Source organism: Netta rufina (genome assembly GCF_964035555.1).
Source record: "Netta rufina genome assembly, chromosome: 1".
NCBI lineage: Eukaryota > Metazoa > Chordata > Aves > Anseriformes > Anatidae > Netta > Netta rufina.
In genome coordinates this window covers 22,144,547-22,168,084 of record NC_140123.1, presented here as the reverse complement: position 1 = coordinate 22,168,084, position 23,538 = coordinate 22,144,547, and the positions used below count along the sequence as shown (strand labels likewise).

Genomic DNA, 23,538 nt, shown 5'->3' with positions numbered 1-23,538 from the left:
TCCCGAGATGGTGGATTTGCCACGGCCCCTCACAGCTGTTCCACCCAGAGGGGTAGATAGCTGTGTTTGCTGCTTCCTTTGGCTGCAGCAGCTGAACAGAGCTTTCTTTCCCTTCGGCCACATCTTCCAGATGTTGAGGCACCGAGTAAAGAACACGTTTCCAGGTCTCTGAATGTCCCTGCTGTTTCTGTATCAACTGCTAACGTATGATTAAGCAGCACAACTTAAACATGGATAAGCAATGTGACATAAGTTTAAAAGCATGGAACAGGGCAGTCATTAATGAAGACAGAAACAGGACGCGGAAAATAGGACAGCAATAAAGACAATGCGTGGAGAAGATGTGATTGGCATTTGTTAGACTTGACTTCCTAAGGAACCAGGAATTCCTGAGCATCAGTATTGCTTTGTACTTTGGCAAAGAGAAATGAAAAAGACCAACAAGGTGGGAACCTACTTGCTGCCACTACTAAGCACAAACAGTTTGAGCAGCAGATGATACTGCTGTTGTACGAAACAGAAGAACCTTGCTGATAAGGTATCTGCACTGAGACATCTTTACCCCGTGCAATGGTATTTTTGTTATTTTGCTTGTTTGTTTCCAAAAGACTTGAGAGAAATATGGAAGTATTTGTATTAACGTTATCTTCTTTCTGCAGTCTCCTACTTAGAAGCTTCCAACTTCTAATAATTGTTAAGGAGGTATCTTATACAAATGCTTTTCACCCAACCCTGACAAATATACCCAAAGCATAAAACTTAAGGAAAGACCCTATGGAGAAATAGTCTCTTTACATAGTTACTTTCATAATACAGATTGCATTAGATTTTTAAAAATGGTTGAGAAAGAGGTCTATGTTAGCTTCAGCTAGGAAATTCTAAATTCAGACTTTTCTTTATTTTCAAAGAGTTTTCTTTATTTTGCTAAGTACACCTAACAGAAAAATGGGCAGAGATAATACAACACACCAATGCAGCCTCAAGCACACAGTTCCAGTTACAACCAATGCTTAACTTGTGTTTTGGTCGAAAAATGGTTTGGATTCATCCCGTTAATTTTAGGGATTTAAACTTGACGTTACTCAGTTAAGAGTCTGATCAATTGAAGATCTCTGTATTCCACAGGACAATTCAGATTTTAAGCAAGCTGAATCACTCCCTGAAGATGCCTCGCTATTCACTGACAGCTAAAACCCTGAAATAAAGTGTTATTACAATGTCCAGTGTACGAATTCTTACAAGAGCACAGAAGTACAGAGATTATTATTTTTTTCTTGTGTCTGATTAGATAATGGAATGGACATCTGGATTTATGGATTTCAGATTCCTATTTCAGAAGGGATCAAACTGCCATCCACTGACAAACTCTATCCATGCAGACAAGGTAAAAACATCCCAAAAGCTGAAGCACACCATCTTTCTGCAAGGAAAAGAAAGCCATATATTCCCATTAAGTCTTACCCTCCTCTCTGAAAAAAAACTCATTCAGATCTTGCTGCTTCAAGTCAGAGGAAGTTTAAAGGATGCAAACAAACTGCTAGACTTTTTTTGAAGCAGGGACACTAGAAGTAAGGAGTATTCCTGCAGTAGCTTTACCGGTTCAAGGTACACATCAGATATGATCATTTCTCTGCTTATGCTCCGTGTCATGCTTTTCACATATTTAAGGGTCACGAGCCATTAGCTTGCCAGAAGACTTTTGCTATGGTAACTATCAACAGTGACTATTAAAATCATACTAAGTCAATTCACAACTTCAAAGAAAACTACTACATTTTTTAAGTACAGATTGCCTTTTGTTCAAAAACATATCTTGCATGCAACTAATGACCATTTAAGTAGCAATTCAATTAGTAATAACTGTAACCTGTAACAACCTTTCTTTTTTATCTCTTGAAAAACTTTGCAGGTAAAGATTGTATCACCATCATCTAGGGTCATTGATGGAAATATAAAGTAGCATTAGACTAAAAAATAGCCTCAAGGAGATACCCTCAGAAACAGCCTTCTTCATTAACGGTTTCCCTGTTATCAAATGAATTTTAAATATGTCAGCGAGCAATTTAAAAATTAATTTAATAGGTATTCTTTCTGCATGTTAATGTTAAAAAGATATACGCTCCTGTGCCAAAAGCCCTCAAGATATATGAGCATTTTATACAGTTGGCTGCATCAGCGAGACATGTAAGCTAGTCAAATAAATCACATTTTTTGACAAGATCCATCTTCCATAAGTTCTTTGAAACTGACACTTCGTTTATCCTGTTCCAGTGCTGTGCTTGGATCAGTATCAGCTCAATCACTAATTTTGTAGATTTGCTTGTCCTTTTAAGTACTGGAATTGTACTTAAGTCCCTCCAAGTTCCGAGATTATTTATTAATTTTGAAGTCAACATCAAGACTTTAGATGCCTCTTCTGCTAGTTTATTTAAATCTGGGGAGGTGTATGTGAAAATTATTTTCGTTTACTACATTAAAAATATTTACTTTGAGCAAATGTAACCTTACAGCCCTTGTTATATCAATAGAACCTATGTTTTCTCTTCATTTCATACAGAGAGAACTGTTTCATTTTTATTCCAATACAGCAGTATTTATTAAACCTATTGTTTCCTGTATCACCATTTACAGTTTTACCACCTGAATCTAGTAACTGACACATGACTTAAAGATTCAGGGGAGGGAGGCAGGATGGGGAAGCAATTTCTACAGGTCTAAGCATCTTGTTTTTAATGTAAGTGACCATTCATATTTCATTTATGTATTTTTAGTTTCCTTTAAATCTTAAATGATCATGTAAGCTAACATATTTAACACAGGCTCTGAAAAACAGCCTGTGAAGAACAATTGCAATCCTTTTGCATAGCCCTTCTCTGTTGTGGCCTAACTCTTTCCTATCTATATTAACAATGGGAAATAGCCAGAAAGTGACAAATGCTAACAAAAATACCTTCCTCCACTGAAGACAGCAACAAGGAAATGCATATTAGCTGGGCAGTAAACCAACAGATAACCTACATTTTTTACAGTCCCTGAGGAATTCAGGAACTGGGTCATGGATCGAGAGGAAAAAGGACAAGCTGCAGCTGTTATTTTGTAGTGTTATCTGGCTAGGGCAAACAAAGGTAGAGTGTGATAAACGACTTCTGAATTTCAAGGAATTAACTCAGTCCAGAATCTCTGAAGGAACAAAATGGGTTATGAAAATCTAGCCTTTCTAGAGGAAGCAACAAAAAGGAGGTAATGCAATGTTTTCTATCTCCAGCGTACGTCTTCCACACAGAAGAGTACTTCTCTACTGGTTTAGTGGTGATACTTGAATAATCTGGATAATAAGAATGAATAAAGCATGCAAACAAGATGTGTATCTAAGCAAAACTAGGTGTTAAGAAAGTTAGTTGCCAAATGTTGCGCTGCTATGGTGCTAAATGCTTCTGACATTTTGGCATACCCGCAAGTATTTTCAGATTTGTACCTCCAAGTACGTTAAATATTTTGCTTTAAAATTACTTGAATGCCATAATATCTCAGAAGGATCTCTTCTCTTGTTGCTATTAAAGTAAATTTAAGGAATTATTTAGATCATAATCTCGCCACAGTTTTATGAATGGAATCCCTCACTTACTTGCATCCCTGTATCCTCTCAGTTGGTTTCTATTAAATTATTACCACAAGCCCATTGGTGGGGCACAGGAAGGATCCTTTGATGTCCTACCAGAAGTACACTAAAAATTGCTTTAGTGTATTATTTAAAAAAGTTGATATGTTCTAGGACAAGGTCTCCAATAAGCTAGTTTCTGCCTGGCCAAAGTTCAAACATCTCATTTATTACTGGAAGACTCTGAATGAGCAATTTTCTCACAGTGAATAAGCTCAATTAATGAAAATAAATTAAATCCAACTCCCTACTGTAGTCTTTCTCTCCCAGTATGGACAGGGTACGTGATGACTGCTGAAGCAATGTACTTTACCCTGAGGGGAAGTTAGGGAAAGAGGCACTCCTGTACACAGTGATGCTCCAGATGACTGTGGAACAGTTTTTGTTAAGTCTAAAGGGATTCTTCTTAATTCACGAATTATGCAGAGTCCACACTTCAGAGAACGCCAGGAGAGCACGGAAAAACTAGGAGCCTAAAATAAAGATACACTCGAATCTTTTAGGAGTGAGGAGAAGGCCTAAATGCAGATATTTTAAAAGATCTTTTCCTCCTCTGTTTACAGTCATTCATCACTTAATTATTTGTTAAAACAAAGGAGAAAGAGCAAAAACTGCTACTGAAACATTTTCTGATCTCTATCACTAAATACAAGATTTTTCTTCCTCTTTCTTTAGAGATCTGTGATTCCAACCATTTCTGACTTCAGTTTGTTAAATACTAACAGTTTGACCTGTTCTGTGAGTTTGCTGAAGTTTCAGAAGCAGAAGATAGCAAAATGAGCTTTCACATTTCTAAGTTACAAACAAATTCAAACAAAGATCAAATCAGGAATAAAAAAATAGTTATTTAGAGATAGTTATACCAGACTACGATTCAACTAAAATATTCATCTGCCAAAAGGAATCACATTGGTTTTCTGTACTCTCTTCTGTGCCAAGACACCAACCTCAATAGAGCACTGTTGTCTTACCTGAAACTGAGCCATTAATGCCAGTGGATTATTTTGACTGTTGTCAAATGTTAAAACATCAAAGATTCCAACACAATTAACTCGTAACCTTTGGGAACGAGAAAAAAGAAAGTGTCAGTAAGTTTTGCTGTTTACTCCATTTTTCCCAAAAATATTCATACCTTTCCCCTAATATTCATATGCTTTAATATGACAAAAAGTTATCTTAGTATTTCACAAACTATTATGAAGCAGAAAATACTGATTTTACTGTTTGATATAGTGCAACAGACAGCCTTGTATTACAAATAAATCAATAAGTTTCTAAGCTGGCACTGGTGGATCTCAACTGTACCTTGAGGATAGTGCATAAATCTTCTTGAAATGTGTTTAAATAGAACTTTACAAGTTCTAGCACATTTTCAATTGACATGAGACATTAATCGAACTTCTTAATCAAGCCTTTGCTATTTTGCTAAAAAGCTGCGTGGTTAACAGATATCATGAACACAGACCACAGTATACAGTGAAAATGAATACTTTCTTGCCTTGTTTTGCCAGTTACAAGAATCTTTGTTGGATCCATAACTCGGCATGCTAGTCCTGCTGTATGAATGGTCCGTAAGGCAGAGCTGAGCTGCACAATATATGCCCATATCAACGACTCTGGAAGCAATCCCGCATGCTGCCGTGGTAGAGGTCCATCATGCTGACCTGGAGGAAAAAGACTAAGCATCAACAGATAGCTACTACATATAATTACACTTAGAACGTATTGAATTATACAGTTAATTCACATACTCTTTTCATTGAGCTTTTAATCAACAGTACTCAAAAAGACAGATACCACCTATTGTGCTATAATGATTTTTGTTTAATTTTTGGAAGGGCAATAAACTTTAAAACACTGCAAACTCACTGGACATTACTATTTTCACTCATATTCAGGAAAACTATGCTGATTTTTAAGTTTAGGATGAATATTCATTACAATAAGAGCACCAGTTAAAAATTCCTGGAATTGCTGAACTGGAATCGTACGTATTTGAGAAGTAAAAATACTAGCGTTGTGAAAAAACAAGCAAATATCACAGCAATTGCAACAGATCCTGTTTCATCTCCTTTACTGTAGGAAGGTAAGGAAGTCAAACATTCTACATCTGATAAAACTGAGGGAAATACAACAAACTAGTTTCAAACTATATGAGCAGAGTGGAAGATTCTGTGGCTAAACATCGTTGAACACAACTTTGTCCACCAGCTCTGACACAACTCGCTGACAAGTCATCACTCTACAATGCATTTAATGGGCCACCTGAAAGCAACGCATCCCCTAATTTCTAAATGGATTCACAGTCCTCCTTTCTGAAGTAAACTAATCATTTGCAAACACACAAATTCCATACTGCAAAATTGTTTCCCAGTAACACTAAGCCATAGATGAAAAAAGATAGTTAATAGATGTTATTTTCCCTAAGATGCCTTTAATACAAAGTTGTTACAGTTTGCATTGCACAAATCTCAAATAAAATATATCAAAACCAAAATTCCTCTCCAAACATGTTCCTTGTTGTTTTGTGTTTTTTTCCACCCCACCACAGCGTTTCCCTATCCATGCATTTGCTTAAAATAAGTTTGGGTGCATGTTTATGTGCCCCTGCATGGGTACACACACGCCAAAAAATGAAATATTACAGAAAGCTTTACTTAGAAATTTTACTAGTTTGGGGTGATGGGCTGAAGATATTCCCAGTTTAAAAAAAAAAAAACACTAGGTCATTTTGCAGGTTTAAGGTGTTTTGGTTTAGATTATGAAGGTCAAGACACTGTCTCCTTTAAATAGCATCAAGCCTGGCATGTCTACTGAAGGCTGAATATAACGAGATATTCTTTGTGTCTTTTTTTTTGGCCTCCCGATGAATCATTATGCAAATCACTTCCCACAAACCAGCATACCAGAAGTCTCACGTAGCAAACTCCCCACCAGCCCCCATGATTCCCTCTTCAGCATGAGAAAAATTATAAGATGTGAGACATAAGTTCCTGTATTAATCAAGTCTTTTTTTTCTAACCATTAGTTGCTATTATAGAGTATACTTTACTTCTGGTAAACAGCAACATGTCATATGTTTAGCAGGAATAAATATGTAACTGTCTTACGAACCTTTATGTATAAAATAAATACGTGCAGAACAGAAGTGTTGCTATAATATTCTGAAAAGAAAAAAGCCAGAACTTGAGGGTTAGTTTTCTGCATGTGTTTAAGAACACTTGCCCTTTGATTTCCAGATTAAAGGCAATGTAACCAAGAGTACATTCAAAAAAAAAAAAAAAAAAGAGCTGGGAGATCACACCTTTCTGTCAATGAGAAAATCTCAGTTAAGTACAAGAAGGACACTGAGGCCCTGGAGAGTGTCCAGGGAAAGGCTCCAAAGCTGGTGAAGGGCCTGGAGCACAAGTCCTGTGAGGAGCAGCTGAGGGAACTGGGGGTGTTTAGTCTGGAAAAGAGGAGGCTCAGGGGAGGCCTTATTGCTCTCTGCAGCTACCTGAAAGGAAGGTGTGGGTTGACCTCTTCTCATAGATAACTAGCAATAGCACTAGAGCAAATGGCCTCAAGTTGTGCCAGGGGAGGTCCAGGTTGGCAATGAGGAGACATTTCTGCTCAGAAAGAGCAGTCAGGCACTGGGACGGGTTGCCCAGGGAGGTGGTGGAGTCACCGTCCCTGGGGGTGTTCAAGGAGAGGTTGGACGTGGTGCTTGGGGACATGGGTTAGTGGGTGACACTGGTGGTAGGGGATGGTTGGAGCAGGTGATCTTGGAGGGCTTTTCCAACCTTAATGATTCTAGGATTATTTTACTACTGGAAAGAGTTGCTTGTGGCTACAGCTAAATCTAGGCTGCTGCTTTCAGGCTGGTTGGCTGCAGCCTTCATTCCCCTACGCTAAAGGTACTAGCTAAAACACTTGAAAAATCACTTTGAAATGCCCTCTTACGCATCTATCTGCTCAAAACAACCAACATTGAAGGCAGTCCAGTTAGCAGTAATGCTGGTTATGAATTATGTCCATTAAGGCCTACCAGGCCTGCTACAGATGGCACCTGAGCAATGACCCAAGGATATTAGACTCAAAAGCTCACCGTGCAAGTAAAGCACACAGCTAAAAGCTTACCAAAAAAGTGCTAAACAAGTTGAAAAAAATGTTACAAAACCATTAAGAAAAAGTTACAAACATGATTAAAATTCTTAGCCCAAGAAATGGTATTTTAGAGGTTCATGGTTGATTTTAAGGAGGCTTCCCACCTCAGGTTGAACCCACAGCCACAAACTTGATAAGTTTCAGATTATCTCTTTCCTCTGGTGCAGGACAGACTTGCTTCTGTCGGAGCTTTCACCTCTGGATGCAGTACATAAATGCTAATGGGGAAGATTAAAAATGTAAGAACTGCCATTCCAAAAACACGGGTAGTCCATTACCTTCCTTCCTACATTAAAATGAACTCACTGCCTTATTTTTATTTATTTAAAATTCAGTGTTATAATGTTCTCAGCTGAGCAAAATGTGCAGCATACGCTTAGCACTGGTGGTTGTCTTTTTTTGAAGAAAAAAAGACATTAAAATGAAGTGCAGTTACCCATTATGAGGATGAACCTAGGGATAGCCCTGGGACAGGACGAAAGAGCTAGGACCCCAGCAGCAGGACCTGTTTTACGTATTCAGTCAGGAACATGGTCACAGAGCATGCTAACACACCCTGTTCTCATCTGACATTTATGAAAAAAATCAGAAGTCTAATGAAAGATTTAGCTGATCACTAAATTGAACCTGTCAGGCCTATAAATCAGTCTTTTACATTTAGAACTGTGAATTTAGGTTTTAGTGTTCCTTGGCTATAATACTGGAAGTAAGACACATGCAGTAGCTTTCCTTTCTGCCCCCCTTCTCCAGAAGGGACCTGGGCTTCAGTTTTACATTTCCCAATTTTCTATATACAGAAAGGTTCTGAAATACTAATGCAGCACTACAAATCATAGGGAAAAAAAAAAAAAAAAGATAGCAAAAACTTGATTTGACTTGGAAAGAGTTGCAGCTTTTGGCAGAGGTATTTTAGGATAATTGTTCCATATTTTTCATCAGAAAAGCTGAAAACTGAGTAAAACAGTGTTTACAGTATCTAAAAGTAGTACTTCTAGATTTTGGTTAGCTTTGTGTTTTCAATAGGATACAAGATATTTTCATCTTCTTTGTTTTTAGAATGTCTGTAGATAGAGACATCACGTTGATTTTAAATATTCATATATGCTTCCTGCTTATCATAGTCCAACTACACAACTTAACTTATTCTAAAATGAAGAGATATCTTCTAAAAAAATACTCAGTGACTGAAGATGCAAAAGCTACAGAGCCAATAAAGTCCACGTTTCTGCATCAAACACTATTATTAATAATGTATCAAAGGAACTCAAGGTCCAGGAAGCTTGCCTACATTCATTAGAAGGTATTCAACTGCCATAAAGCAGAATCTGTGGTGCTGAAAACTACTGTTAAGTGCATGCACACCGTACTTAATAACTCAGTATTTTTCATACACAGACCAAAGGACATACAGGGGCATGCTCATCTCTGATGCCGATACCTCAAAAAACTCATCAGGATAAAGAAAATACCTAACTGGCAGCAATATTGAGTTACTGTTTATTTGTCGTGATTTTCTAGCTATTAGCTTTAAAATACATGCATTCAAAATGTGGTTTAGTTATTGGAAGGTTAAGAAAAAAAGGTTCCAGGACTTTTGTGTTAATTTGCTAAATTAAAGGGAATAGCATTTCTGCAGATATAAATGTTTTAACATGTACTATAATCTGAAACATTGATACCAGAAAGGTGGAGAAAATGGAAGTTTTGGAACAACAGATTTAATGTTAAGTTTAGACTCTTGATAAAAATGAAAGTGCCTTGAAGAAATACGAGGAATGAGAATAAAAAGGGAATTATTCAAATAAATTATTCCAAATTAGCTGAAAAGAAGATTGCTGATTTGAAAACTTGTGAACATTTAGTTGAATATTACAGAACAGCATCAGATTATCACTCTATCACCTGGAGAAGGAATATTTCATTGCAAAAAGAACAACACAAAAAATAAATTGTATAGATTTCAGAAATTAAGACATTTGCTTAGAGGTGTTTAGAATAAAAATAAATGTAAGGTGCTGCGAATTTTTTTCCACACAAAATTCCTTCCAAAGAAGTATTGTAACAGGATCTGCAAATAGCACAGCAAAAAGAAAAACCCAAGACTGATCACACTGACACCAAAAGTGACATGCAAGACAGCCATGTAAAAAAAAAAAAAAAAAAAAAAAAGAAAAACAACAAGCAAACAACATAATCCTCAGCCTTTAACCAAAGTCTAGTGTTGCCAACTGGAGTGTTCAACATAAATAAGGTTGCATACCTGAAATCAAATTCTCTGAGTTCACTGATCAGGTTGGCAGCGTTGTGCCTCCTAAAACCTTAAAAGCAATTGCACTAATCTGGGCCTCATGCTGCAGAGTACCCAACTTCCATCCATTCCCCTGCTTCTCTTGGATGTCTCCTCTAGGCAGGCAGACGGCCAAGAAATTCTGTGAGGGGATGGAGAAAGGATCCATGAAGGCAGGCAATTCCGAGAAATCAAGTATGCAATCTTATTTTTCTCTCTTAAATTGCTCCTTCTACTGAGGATCAGACTAGAAAGCACAAGTTACCAAAAAAAGAAAAGCCAGAGCAAAGATGTGCAGAAAGATTTGGCAAAACTGGTGAACTGCAGGGGATTTTTTTCTAAATTAAAAAAAAAAAAGACTGGAAGAGCCACAGGCAGGAGTGAGTTATCAGAACTTTGAGATATTAAAGGAGGATGCAATAGTATGTTTTAATGAAATCAGACTTTCTCCTGGCTGAACAAAAATTGATGCCTTATTTTCGGTTTCAAAGACTACCCTTACCTAAAGAAGAAATTTGCACTGGGTCAAATAGGTAGCCTGCTTCAATGATGTACGCTAAAAATCAAAATAGTATCTCACAATAAATAACAGATCATGAACACAATATTTTGCTATCTTCCAGTGTTTTGCAGCTCTGAGACCTCCTGATGGTCTTTGCAGTTAACAATTCAAATTATTCCTCTTCTGTGAGTAAGAATACTTTCCCCTCGAACACAGGCAAACATCCACAATAACTTGTGACAAATTTATATGACTTATTTTTACCCTGGTTTTGAATTTGCTGCCTGGCTAGTTTTATTTCATTTGCCAATCCCTAGTTTTTGTAAAAAAAAAAAAAAAAAAAAAAAAAAAGAAACAGAAAAGAGTTGCTGCTTTTTTATTTTCCCTGATGATTTCCAGAGACCTACCATATTCCAGTCATTTTCAACCCAATCTTCCTCTCCCATCTTCAAGAGCAGGAGAAGTACTACCCCATTTTGCTGTTCTTTGTATTGATGCTATTCCATGTCTTTGATTACCCCTGTCACCTTTGAGCTTTTTTATGTTCCTTTATATTAGTCAAAGTGGCTAAAGTTGACCACAACTACAGGTATTAGATCTGTGATACAACCACATCTTAATTACAGCATCTTTTACTTCATCGTTTACTCTTTTCTTAATCTGCAACAATTCCAAATCCATATTCAAGAGGACAGTATTTCCCTTGATTCATTTAACTATAACCCTAGATCTATTTTTCACTTGTAACAGCCATGACAGTGGCCATCAATTTATACTTAAAATTAGGATTATTTTCCCTCAGTCTCTTCACTTTACATTTATTACACTGAACTTCATCCCCTAGATTTTTTGCCAAGAGTTCCAGTCCTGTAAAATCCTTCTGCAATCTATCACAATTGGCCTTTGTTTTTAATCAATCAAAATAACTAGGTTTTGTCAGCAAACACTGACAGAGCATTATTTATCTTCAATATGGATAAGTGAATGTGTTAAGAAATACAGCTCCCAGCACATTCTTGTGAGACTCCATCAGTGACCTCCCTTCACTGTGAAAGTCAACTGTTCACTCTGTTTCTTACTTTCCAACCAGTTATTAACCTAACTGAGGACTCCTCTTATTACCACTTAGTTTTGGGGTGTTTTGTGTTTGTTGGTTTTTTGTTTTTTTTTTTTTGGTGGTGGTGTTTGTGGTTGTTTTTGTGTTTGTTTTGTTTGTTTGTTTGTTTTTTAAGAGATGTCATTGAAAATGCAAGATGATATCTACTGGATCTACCTTTAAAGATCTTCAATATATTAATGAGGCATGACTGCCTTTTATAACAGCAAAACTTATTCTCTTCCATTGTGACAAATGAATGTGTCCAAAATAATTTTATTATACATTTATTAATTTATCTAAGGCAGACATCAATCTTCTCTATGTAATACTCTAGAAGAGGTGTAAAAACATAACAAGGACTGATTTACATGGAAATTGAAAACCACAGGTGGGAGACACTCAGAAGTCTAGTCCTGCACATAACCACTATTAATCTAGCAGTGGGCGTTCCATGTTTATCCTACCAAATGAGTTTCACATCAAGATCACTGTATTTGTAATTAAATTCTTTGACTTGCCACAAGATATGACAAGTTAATCTAGTGTTTCTTCTGTCTTGAGACATTACCACCAAAACCAATGGTGGAACTCAAGTTCCAACATATATTAGTTCAGTGCAAAGCCAGTGTGAACTATTCAATGTACAAGGGACCTAACAAGCCTTTGAATGTATATTCACATGCTAATAATCCATTTTACTTTGATCTACCAGATAGCCAAATGAGGTTTCCCAACCTTTGAAAGAGATTGAATTCACAAGTAAAGGCTTTAATTTCAAAAGCCACAATAAAGTAGAAACCTTAGTTTTGGTTCTCTTTAACAACTGGCCACCTAAAGACAATTAAGGCAACATCTACACTAATAAACAAGGTCAGGTCACAGGCATCATTAGTGTCCCCTCTTCATCCATATGCTAGATCTGATTTCAAGGTTGGTCCAGGTGAGAGGACATTTGGCCATGCAAGCTCCAAGGGTACTCTCCAACCCAAAATTATTCTGTGATACTTTTCAACTGTTAGCATGCTTTGTTCTCAGCATGGTATTGGCCTGTAACAGTTTTGGCCTGCTGCATTCCTGACAACACCTGAATTCACTCTGTGGGACTGTATGGGTCAAGAACTGGTTCTAATAGCATGATTGACAGCATACTATTTTGGGGGGGGGGGGAAGAGTTTAGCCACATGGATATGAACTCCACTGAGCCACATAATAGGTGGTGACAGGTTTTGCTTATTAATGTAGATGTAGCCTGAACGACTCCTTTGAAGTCAGAGCATACATCTGAAAGAGAAAAAAATCAGACCTATGATACGGAGTTTCTGTCAGAAAATAATACATTAAGAGACTTTCTCTGTCCATTTCTTGTCTTCAACTAGTACTTCATATTTCAAAACATTAAACAAAGCGCTGCCTAAAATTAGTCCTCAGAATGCTTTACAAAAAAGGTATTTTATAATTGGAGAACACCTCAACAAGCATCACACTGACAAAGCATACATCTCTTACAAAAGATCTCCAGGGTCGGGTGTCACCCTGTGACAGACCTGCAATTAGGACCCAGAGCTTGTTTCCCCAATCCCCTGTGCAAACCTGTTACCCTGCAGACAAAGAATTGTAAATTTCTTTCCAAACTGACTTTAATTTTGCAAATGAATCGATGTCAAATATGACCAGGAGAAAAAGCTGTTCATTTACCTTAGGTGAAAAGTTTAACTCAAGCAAAAAGTTTTTAAAAAATATTCAAAAATTTCATTCAGAAATGGAAAATGAAGAAAATTCTGATCCCAACCAGCTTATGTGATATGACAAAACTGATTAGCTAAAAGATTAAGACAACTACTACTTGAAACTTGAAAAATTAAGACAACAACTACTTTTGATCATTTATTTACTAATCAAGCAGTGGAAATAGTTTACAGAAATATTGTATGATAATGTGTTTTCTTACCCCATTTTCTTTTTGTGAAATAGGCATCAGCACTAGGGTCATTGAAGTGTCTGCTCATCATAGTCTCTCCTCCAGCATGAAAATCATATGCAAACACAAGAGCTTAAAAATAGAAACATGTGACAATTACTAACTCAAGCATATCTAGAAGAAAGTCTAAACACATCAGTTGGGGAAAAAAAAAACCAAAAACTTACAATGTTCTCCAAATGCTTTAGTGGTAAACACTTCACGCAAGGTTACTATATTTGAGTGCTGAATTTTTTTCCACATGTCAACCAATACCATGCATTTTGTGTTAACAAGACGAAAACCTAGAAAAGACCAAAAACATGGTTTAAAGTGTAATGTTTGGGGGGAAAGGGATTTTTTTTTTCTTCTGAAATTACTGAAAAGCAATTAAACATTAAAATAAGACTAGCATACCTAGCAGCACTAGTCCTATGGGATCTTCTTGCTCTCTTAAACCCCACAGAATAATTCTATCAAAGCTGTTCTGAGCTTTACACGTAGCTCAAAATATTTCAACAAAAATAGCACTGGCATTTAAAAAAATGTCAACTCAATTTTTCTCACCATGTATCCTCCGAAGGCAATATGGCAGATCATCTTTACTATTTACAGCTTTATAGCATGACGTAATGTACCCAAAGTTGCTTGTTTTCTGTATCCGATTGGGTGGTGGCAGTGGTTCTAAAGGAAAGAGACTGTGGTAGCTGTCCACTTCCGCTGGAACTGCTAAATAAGCGTACATACAGAAACATATTGGGTATCAGTTATCTTTGGAAAAAATATTACAAGAGTAGAGATTAAATTGGCTATGTCACTAATACAGAAGTTCATAGCAACTTTTATGTGCATGTAAAGTTAAAGTTCACTATTTCTGCTTTAATATCAATGTATGTTCCTGAAAGGGACTCCACACTGGTAACCGTCCTCATAAAAATAGTTACACCAAGTAAAAATCAACAATAGATGCAGAGTTTCATCTGAAGTTTTCTCACTTGCCTTAAAAATTCACCATTCTGAATGACATGTGTTGTGTTTTTTTCCCTGCAAAGATTCATGGATAAGCACCAATTTCCATACAGACTTCATATCATTGTAAGAACCCTATCCACACAAAAAAACAAATCTGAATATTGCATTGTAACATACTGGTTTCAAAAACAGAGAGGCACTGAAGATTTACAAATCAGATTAAGAGATTGCAAGAAGAGATACACTTGTACCTTAGCTGGGTTAGTATACTAAACTGCATTTTATACAGTAGCATGACCACATTAAACACACAGTTGAAAAGAAAGGATACTGCCAGCAAAACAGTCTGTTTAAATATAAATTGAACAGAAACAATTTTAAGTTCTCAAAAAAAAAAAAAAATACAATGAATACTATGTTCCTCTTGCCTGCCAACAAATAGTACAAAGCCTCTCGGATAAGCCAGCCAATTTGTTTTAAAACAACCAAGTTTGCTAGTATAGTATTTGAAAACACATAGTAGGCATTCCTTTAGAGGACGCATGTACAAAGTAATGCAATACTGCTTGATGTTTATTTTTTCCCACTTATTTTTAAGTAGTCACCATCATTTCAGAGTCTCAAACCAGAAGAAAGTTGCAGAAATAAAAAAATGAATAGAAACAAGAAACAAATTTCCTATTTCTGAAATACTTTGTATCTTGTTATCTACAGCTCAAGCTTCATGAAAGATTAAGAACAGGTGTGTTGGGTTTGTGGTTTTCTTTTGTTATTGTTTTGTTTCAAGACACTGTTAGCATTGCTGAATACACACAGTTGCAGAACAAAGTGATCACATTTTAACTTAATAAGAAATTAATAAGAAGTTCTTACCAGGAATATCAGCCTGATCAATCTGGGCCATAGTTATTAAGTGTCTGTTGATCAGTTCCTGAAGAATAAATTATGTCAAGTTTTGAACCTTATAACTCATTTCACCATCACAGGTAAATTAACAGTACACTGTCTTTGAAGTACCAGGTACTTGTACTAGAATAGCAAGTTGATGCAAATGTCCCAGGGTGGGGAAAAAAAATACTAGCTTGAAGAAGTTAATGACAATATGGGAAGTCTTTTGTACCTCCTCCCTTCAAGAAATTAGCTCTGTCATTGAAGAGGCATCTACTACAGTAAAGCTGAAATTAAGTATAGACATAGCCAACCCTCAGAGAAGGGCTCATTACCTAACACCTTTCATTTCAGTGAAAGACTTTACAACTGGATAGGATCACAGCTTAAAAGAATGCTACACAGATAATTCATGCATACTAATACATAATATGCAACAAGTAAGAATACCTAAATAGGAAATCATGGCACGCAGGTTAGATTGCAGTCACGTGTGCTGAAACCTACCCCAATCCTTCACAGAAATATATTTTTTAAATTCTTCTTTGGGAAAAGTGACTACACCTATTTTTAGTGGTTATTTCTCTTCTGCTGCTGCTGATTTTCTACTTTTCTCCACGATATGCGATTTTCCTTTAAATTCTCTATCTTACCTGTCTGAGCTCATCCGCCATGAAGAAGGAAGGTGCATTTGCTTTTGGCTGCATGTAAGCAACGTGAGGTGCAGCTGGATGGTAAATGTGATAATTTGGAAATACCTGAAAGAAAAAAAAAAAAAAAAGCAGTTTTAAATCCTTAAGCACAGGGAAAATAGTTTTGTCATCCTATTAGTTTAAGCTACTGAACTATAAAATTTTCAGGCACAGTGCATGTTGCAAATGCACTGCCAGATGCATTAGTTTCTTCTAGTGATGTTCACTACTGATGATTTAAATGATGCGTGTGCAAGCACAACATTTTTGTAAATGCCTTTTTCCCTCCACTATGAACGTATGATTTCTTTAATCTATCAGACATGAAAGCAATTTGAAATAATTGATATTTTCTATGTACGTATCCACTAAGATGCATTAAATTGCTTTCTCTACTACGTTACAAAAACAAGACTCTATACAAGGTAAATGAAGAATACACAAAGTTCACTGGTCTTTACATTTCAGTGATCTGAGAACAATTTCAACATTTAAAAGGCCAAATCTTCAGAGAATAAGTGTTCCAGGGTATTATAAATAACCTGTATAGTATTAATCAGTTCAGTCTTTGGAAGCTACATACACTTTTGCATTAAAAGCAAACATACCATTCCCGTGAGAGGTGCTGGAGTTGTATCAGTGTAGAAGTATGTCGTTCCACCCACTGTTTCCTTCTGGATCACCTGGCCAGTAGATGGAGGCTGGGAGACAGCATTAGCAACAGAAGCAGAGGCACTAGTAGGCACCATATAGTTTGCTGGGTTAGGAGTATGACTTCTTCGTCGAGGAGCAGGAGATGTGTGAGGAGTTATTTTGGGGGAATGAAGAGGAGAAGATCCTGCTGACAGCGACATTCCTTAGAGAAACAAAAGGAGATACTGTTGATCAAATCTCTGTCATTGCTACAAACTTCATTACAGTCAGTTCAGAATTAAATATTACTCTGAGCAGGTGAGAAGTTTAAGGATTGGTATATCTTTATGAAGAATTAAGTGTAAAACTGTAAGAGCAAGACTGGAGCAGATACATTTTCCTGAAAAAAATAACAGAAACACAAAACTTTACATTCAGAGAGAAAAGGGGTAAGGACTTGGGACCTACACACAAAGAACCGTAAAGACAGTAGAAGGGGGGAAGATGAACCAAATTAATGCTTTGTCTGGAAGAAGAGAGTTTATTAAACCGCACAGAGAAAATATTAACAACTGCCTGACAAATGAATGTTTATGTAACAGTTACAGGAACAGTCATGAAGTTTGCCAAGCTCTAATTCACTTAACCTTACACGTGTTCATTTTTACTAGAAGTAACTCCACAACTATGAATGACTATTAATGGAGTTAGTACAGCATATAAATAAGCAATACACTAGTTCTAATAATTTCAGGGGAGAAATCACCTATTTTCCTGTCGTTATCAAAAAAAAAATACCCTCCAGAAGACCTATTTGTTAAGTAAGGATAGATAGCTTCTCAGAATATGAGATCTGCTGGGTATGCATACAAATTTGTTTAAAGTGATTTTACTGATCACTGTTTACACTAGGCTTAACAGAATACTGGCAATCAAACTTTAGAAGCTTACCTTCTAAACATAGTGCGTTAGCAAGGGAAAAAAACAAGGGGAACTTGTACCACACACATGCTCTTTAGTTACCAAAAACTGATTTAGTTATTTTATTCAAGAATTATTGTATGCAAAATACTCAGACACGCCTATTTATAAAATTTTAGGTATCAAAAAGCATTTCAGGGTGCTGCTGAGGAAGAGATAACCCTTCAGAAAACTTGTAGTATTTCTGGTAGAAGATACTAGTTATATCTAGGTGTTCCCATCAAAACAAATACAGGACTTTTGAAATCTGATGTTGCTCAGTTCAAATTAGAAGGTACTTTCTCTACCTTAAGAGACAGAAATATATTAGTCATATTAAATTCTTTTGAAAAGATCGAAGATACATAACTTGTATATTTAATCTCTATGTACAGAGGAGAATTCTCCTCTAACTAAAAAAGTCAGTAATTTCTCAGATATTTGCTTAAATTACTTCTCTTTATTAGCTCTGCTTTGTCTTTTTAAGCAGATATACAACTTAAGTTGATATAGAACTTGAAAAGTTGACACATACTCATCATCAGTAACGTGTAGGAGTTCTCATATTCGTGTCTCACCTCTACAACAGAGATCTCTCCCCAGCATTTACTTTTTTTGATTTTTAAACACAAACTATGAAGGCAAATAACAATTTTGGTATTAATAATTCAATCAGTACTTGAGGAAAATAATCTGAAGCCATGTTATTTCTCAAGATATTAGCAGAATATTTGTGAAATTTAACTCCAATCATTTCATTAGTATCTCAAAAACCAGAACAATTACTTCTTTGATTATGCACTTGTGATGAAATAAGATTTTTCATGTAAATCATATGAAAATCTGAGATCTTTCTCCTTAGTTGGGTCTCCTTAGTCATTTTATTATTTTTAGAAAATATAAAACTATTAAATAGCAGCTCTTACAGCTATCATTTCAAACATTTTCCACTCCAAGACAGTTTAAAAATTTATTCCTGCCAAATAATAGTTACAAATCTAAATCTTTAATGTCTTTGAGTATTAACGTGGGAGTGAAATAAAAGAAAGATGATCAGTTACACAAGTCCTTTTCAATGCCCTTCTAGCTTCATTCAAGTCTGATTTTGAAAGGACCTTGAGAGTTCAATGAAAATCATCTGTCAGGCAAAACATATGGGCTTCTCATTTGCCAATATACATAATCAGTTCAAGATATGAAAGAAATTTGACTAGAGTTTATTTTCATACTGCTAGAACACTACACGATGCATTACAAGAAATTTGCTGCAAGCACTGCGGTGGGTTCTGGCAGACAGGCAGCAAATACCCAAGGTGATAGATCCTTTTGAGATCTGCATTAAACTCTACAGAGTCTGGACTTTTAATAATTAATACTTAAAGTCACATGGAAAAGAAAAAAAGCTAAGCTCTACGTCAGTTCCATTACATAACTATGTAAGTAAATAATAACTCAGATGCACAAACTCAAACAGATCTCACCAACTTCATTAGGATTTTAATCAGTTAAAATCTTACTAATATTAGTATTTAACCACAATAAAATAGGATGAAATGGCAGAACTCAGGCCAAACACCTACAACAGGCAGCAAGTGGAAGTTACTTCAAGAAAAAAATGATTGAAAGTGGCTGCTTTAAAAGGTGAACGTGATATTCCTACTGACTCACAGGTAGGAAAATAAGAGTAATGAGCATAGATGGTAACCATGTGGTGAACATGGAACACAGCTCACAGCATTAGACCATTTTCAACACTGCGATTTTATGTAAACGTTTATTCACATGAGGGCATAAGAAAAAATGGGGATTGAATCTAGATACAAATATATTTCTACTTACACACTGGTGCAGTTACATAAAACACAATATAACACACAATTGTAAGGTGCTTCAAATTGTCCTTCTCAAGAGCACTCTTTTCTAGTAGATGACACTCAGTTCCTTGTATTGGTGAATTCTAATGAATAATTCAAATACTACCTTGAAAGTTAAGTTGCAAGAGAAAGCTGTTTTTGCTTCATGGTTATTCACACACACACAAAAAAAAAAAGTAATCATACCAACATGTAAATGGTTGCAGGCTTTCAAGCTTTTTTGCAATATTTACTGTGACAGTGCAGGTTACCTACACGTACCTGGAGCCCTTGCTGCTATACTCATTTTACACAGAGAAAGATCATATCATATTATACCTCTCTATTGTTACATTTTCTCTTCTTGCATTGTTGTGGTGTTTTTTTTTTTAAAGCTTATTTTTGAAATTCCATTGAGACTGACAAAAGAGAAGCAGTAGACTTTGAAATTCATTTGAAACACTGCTCAAAGATTTTACAAGGTGTACATTTTTAATAAATACATTGCATACTACAAAGCCTTAAGTTAAATGCCAAGTTATATTTTGAATTTGAGAATTCTACGGGTGAGCAGCATGAAAGAAAAGACATTAAGCTTGATTCTCATTAAGAACTCAGAGTCTACAGTTTTTAGAGTCACTGAAAGTTTACCGTGAAGCAGGATTTCATTCAGCTCATGTGTATGGAAATCAACTACCCTACAACTAGCATTTCAAAAAAGAGTAATCCAGAACGTATATATTTCAAAACTTTATAACCTTTTAAATATGTGTATTTTTAAACCTTTGTCTACAAATTTCTCCCTACTGAGAGAGGATCTTATCAATGTTTACAAATGTCTTAAGTGTGGGAGACAGAGGGATTTGGCCAACCTCTCTTCAGTGGTTTGTGGGGACAGGACAAGGGGCAGTGGCCAGAAGACGGAGCCCAGGAAGTTCCACACCAACATGCGAAAGAACTTCTTCACGGTGAGGGTGATGGAGCACTGGGACAGGCTGCCCAGGGAGGTTGTGGAGTCTCCTTCTCTGGAGATATTTAAGGCTTGTCTGGACACCTACCTGGGCAGCCTGCTGTAGGGAACCTGCTTTGGCAGGGGGTTGGACCTGATGGTCTCTTGAGGTCTCTTCCAACCCTTACAATCCTGTGATTCTGTGAAATTTACTCAACTACAACCATTATCACTATACCACTAAGGATGTTAATCCCTGTACAACAACAGATGTTAAAAGTCAGAGGTCAAAAATCAAATGTCTAATATTATCATGATTATGTTCTGTACTTTAGCGATACTCTACACTACTAGGTACACTGAGAAATGACAAATTGAGCTTAATAATAGTTCAAGGCTATTTCAAGGATCTGTTGAAAGCAGTACGTTTAAATTCAGTAAAAATTACATTTTCTATCAGATCATTGTAGCTGTGTATTTTCAAGATAATTAAATCTGCTTAATTCCACAAAAAAATTATAGTCATAAATTCCTCCTCCTCAATTTATTAAAGATAAATGTAATTTTATAGTATCTTTGCCTTCCTTGTATTATTTTGCTAGGATTGTGGAATCTTCTCAGCAGCATGGCTGTGCTGTACTTGGTATGGGAGGCCACAGAAGGCTCTGTGCCTCCTGGCTGCTAATCCTGCAGATTCACATTGCTAGAATCAAGACTAGAATCAAGATCTAGGCACATGCACATTATTAACATCTATTGGGATCTATGCATTCTGTATAGGCTCAGATTCTGTCTTCAACTAAATACAGAAGCTCTGGAATCAGCAATTTGCTGTAATTTACACCAATGACAAAGCCATCACCCTTTAGCTATAAGCTAGCTTCAAGAAAACCAAATCAGACAAACACTTTCTCTTTCAGGGGCTATAAATCTATTCTCTTTCAAGGTTAACTTGGCAGCGATGTCTTACCACTTTGATGACGTACATTAATTTCTTTGATATGCTTTGTTGCCATGCTTTAATGGTGCTACTATTATGGATCTGCTAAAGAGAACTGGGTAGGATAAGTCTTCAACAGACTATTTGAAGACTAAATTTCCCACGCAAATGCCAAATTGAAAGCACTTACTAGCACGGGAACAGAAGGAGCGGGAACAGGGCAGTATCCAGGGGAGCCTGAGAAAAGACTGCTTGGAAAGGATGAAGGAGATCTGCTCAAAACTCTGATACTAGTTTTCTCCAACTTCTTAAATGGTGTTTTATCTCACTGTTTTAATATTTTATTTAAAGCCATGGAGATGAAGATTGACTCTGTATAGAGATTATGCTAGAAAGCACTTATCTAAGTAGATACGTGAAAAAGCAGGAGTAGCTTTTTTCAATGCTGTGTCCTAATGGATATGTCAGGTATGGATACAAGTTACCCATCACAACAGATTATGTTTCAGCTTCTTCCAGTATTTCTGCATTATTGTTGACAAGACAGATGCAAAAAATATTTTCCAGGGACACTCAATTTTGTGACCAGTTACTTATGAAATACTAGATGTCAAAAATGTTTTTGATTTACACCTTCCTTGAGGCAGATCTCTTACATATCTAATTTCTGAGAACTTAATTTGTTCCATCTTCAAGAGGGAAATCAAAGGATTGTTCTCTACTTTGCAATGGTTGAATTGAAGTATGGATCTTTTAAAGAATTCCTCCTACATTTCCTTATTTAAAAGGAAATATTAATTTCCAGTATTCTGTAAACGAATGTAAGTAATCTTAATCTTATGCTAACATTTAAATCCTTAACATTTTCCTGAAAGCTGTTCTACTGGAGAACGTCTCCTTCCAGTTAAACAGTGCATACCTTTATTTAAAGGAAAACTCTTGTAGACTCTTTACATCGATAAGCAAAAGCAAATTCAAATGAAACCAAAAACAGACCTCCAACAACCATTTTAATGACAATTTCTGAATACATCTAATTCTTTGTTCTGATATCCAGTATAACCCAGATGGCAAAGTTTCCCCACAAAAATACTGATTTTGTGCTTAAGAGTCTAGTCCTCTACAAAGAGCAGCTCCTAACTCACCTTGAGGTAGCAGAAGGTTTTTGTGCTTGTATACCACTGGCAGCTAAGCCACTTAAAAACAAGTATCTGTGGGTATTATTTACACTGCATACTTGGTTCAGAAAACTCCACACACAGTGTAGAGAAAGAAGCTTCTAGAGCAATTCAAAGCACCCAACTCAGACTCCTGCTTTGAACTGATATTCTCTATAACTACACAGAAAGAGCAAGAAAACAAGCTAGTCTTGCCTGAAGTTAGCACTTATGAAGACTCCCAAACCTTCTTCTCCTAAACAAACAATAGTATTTGAACCTAGTTAGGTTTCAGCAATGGCATCTGTATTGTTCAGACTTCTAGTTGTTGTAAGAAGTTCTTTCATCAACAGTGTTATTCATCCTTTCAAGTATTACTTACAGATAGTAAAGAAATTGGACTGTGAAGGATCCTTCTGAGATCCCCCTGGGCACTTTCCAAAAGTAGATCATTTTACTGTATTCTATTTAATCCTTTATAAAATTTTCAATCCAGATGAGAAGGCTGAGAGGCATGTAAACACAACAGTTTTCCAATAAGACTGTACAGCACAATATAGGATGAATCAGACACAGTACTGTGTTATGCTCAGTTGGCCAGCAGAAGCACCAATCGCTTTCCCAGCCTGTTCCGACACCATCTCAGTAGCTAATCCTTTCGTATTGACACTGATTTTTAGTGCTGCTATCAGGAAAGCCTGAAGTTCTGTTGAACAGACAGTAATTGCCAGTACTGCTTTTAAAAACACTAAACATTTACATTATTTGCCCTTTTGTCTTCTGGCAGCTACCTAATGCTGCTTGTTCCTGAGATAGATTGCCACAGGTTTAAGTACATACAGAAA

The 23,538-nt window shown here is 36.3% G+C and overlaps 1 protein-coding gene across 4 annotated transcripts in view; it reads right to left on the bottom strand.

Moving 5' to 3' along the window:
* The window catches only part of PAN3 (poly(A) specific ribonuclease subunit PAN3), an 81,737-nt gene that overhangs the window by 12,369 nt on the left and 45,830 nt on the right, over positions 1–23,538 (bottom strand). For 3 of the 4 annotated variants that reach the window (XM_084304466.1, XM_084304468.1, XM_084304467.1), the window contains 8 exons: positions 16,810–17,057; positions 16,163–16,267; positions 15,495–15,552; positions 14,217–14,378; positions 13,838–13,954; positions 13,641–13,742; positions 5,157–5,322; positions 4,630–4,717 (listed from right to left, as the gene is read on the bottom strand). In XM_084304466.1, the coding sequence (XP_084160592.1) occupies positions 4,630–4,717; positions 5,157–5,322; positions 13,641–13,742; positions 13,838–13,954; positions 14,217–14,378; positions 15,495–15,552; positions 16,163–16,267; positions 16,810–17,057 (1,046 nt within the window). Of the gene's footprint in view, positions 1–3,971; positions 4,132–4,629; positions 4,718–5,156; positions 5,323–13,640; positions 13,743–13,837; positions 13,955–14,216; positions 14,379–15,494; positions 15,553–16,162; positions 16,268–16,809; positions 17,058–23,538 lie in introns of all 4 variants that reach the window. The other variant, XM_084304469.1, reaches the window with a different exon arrangement.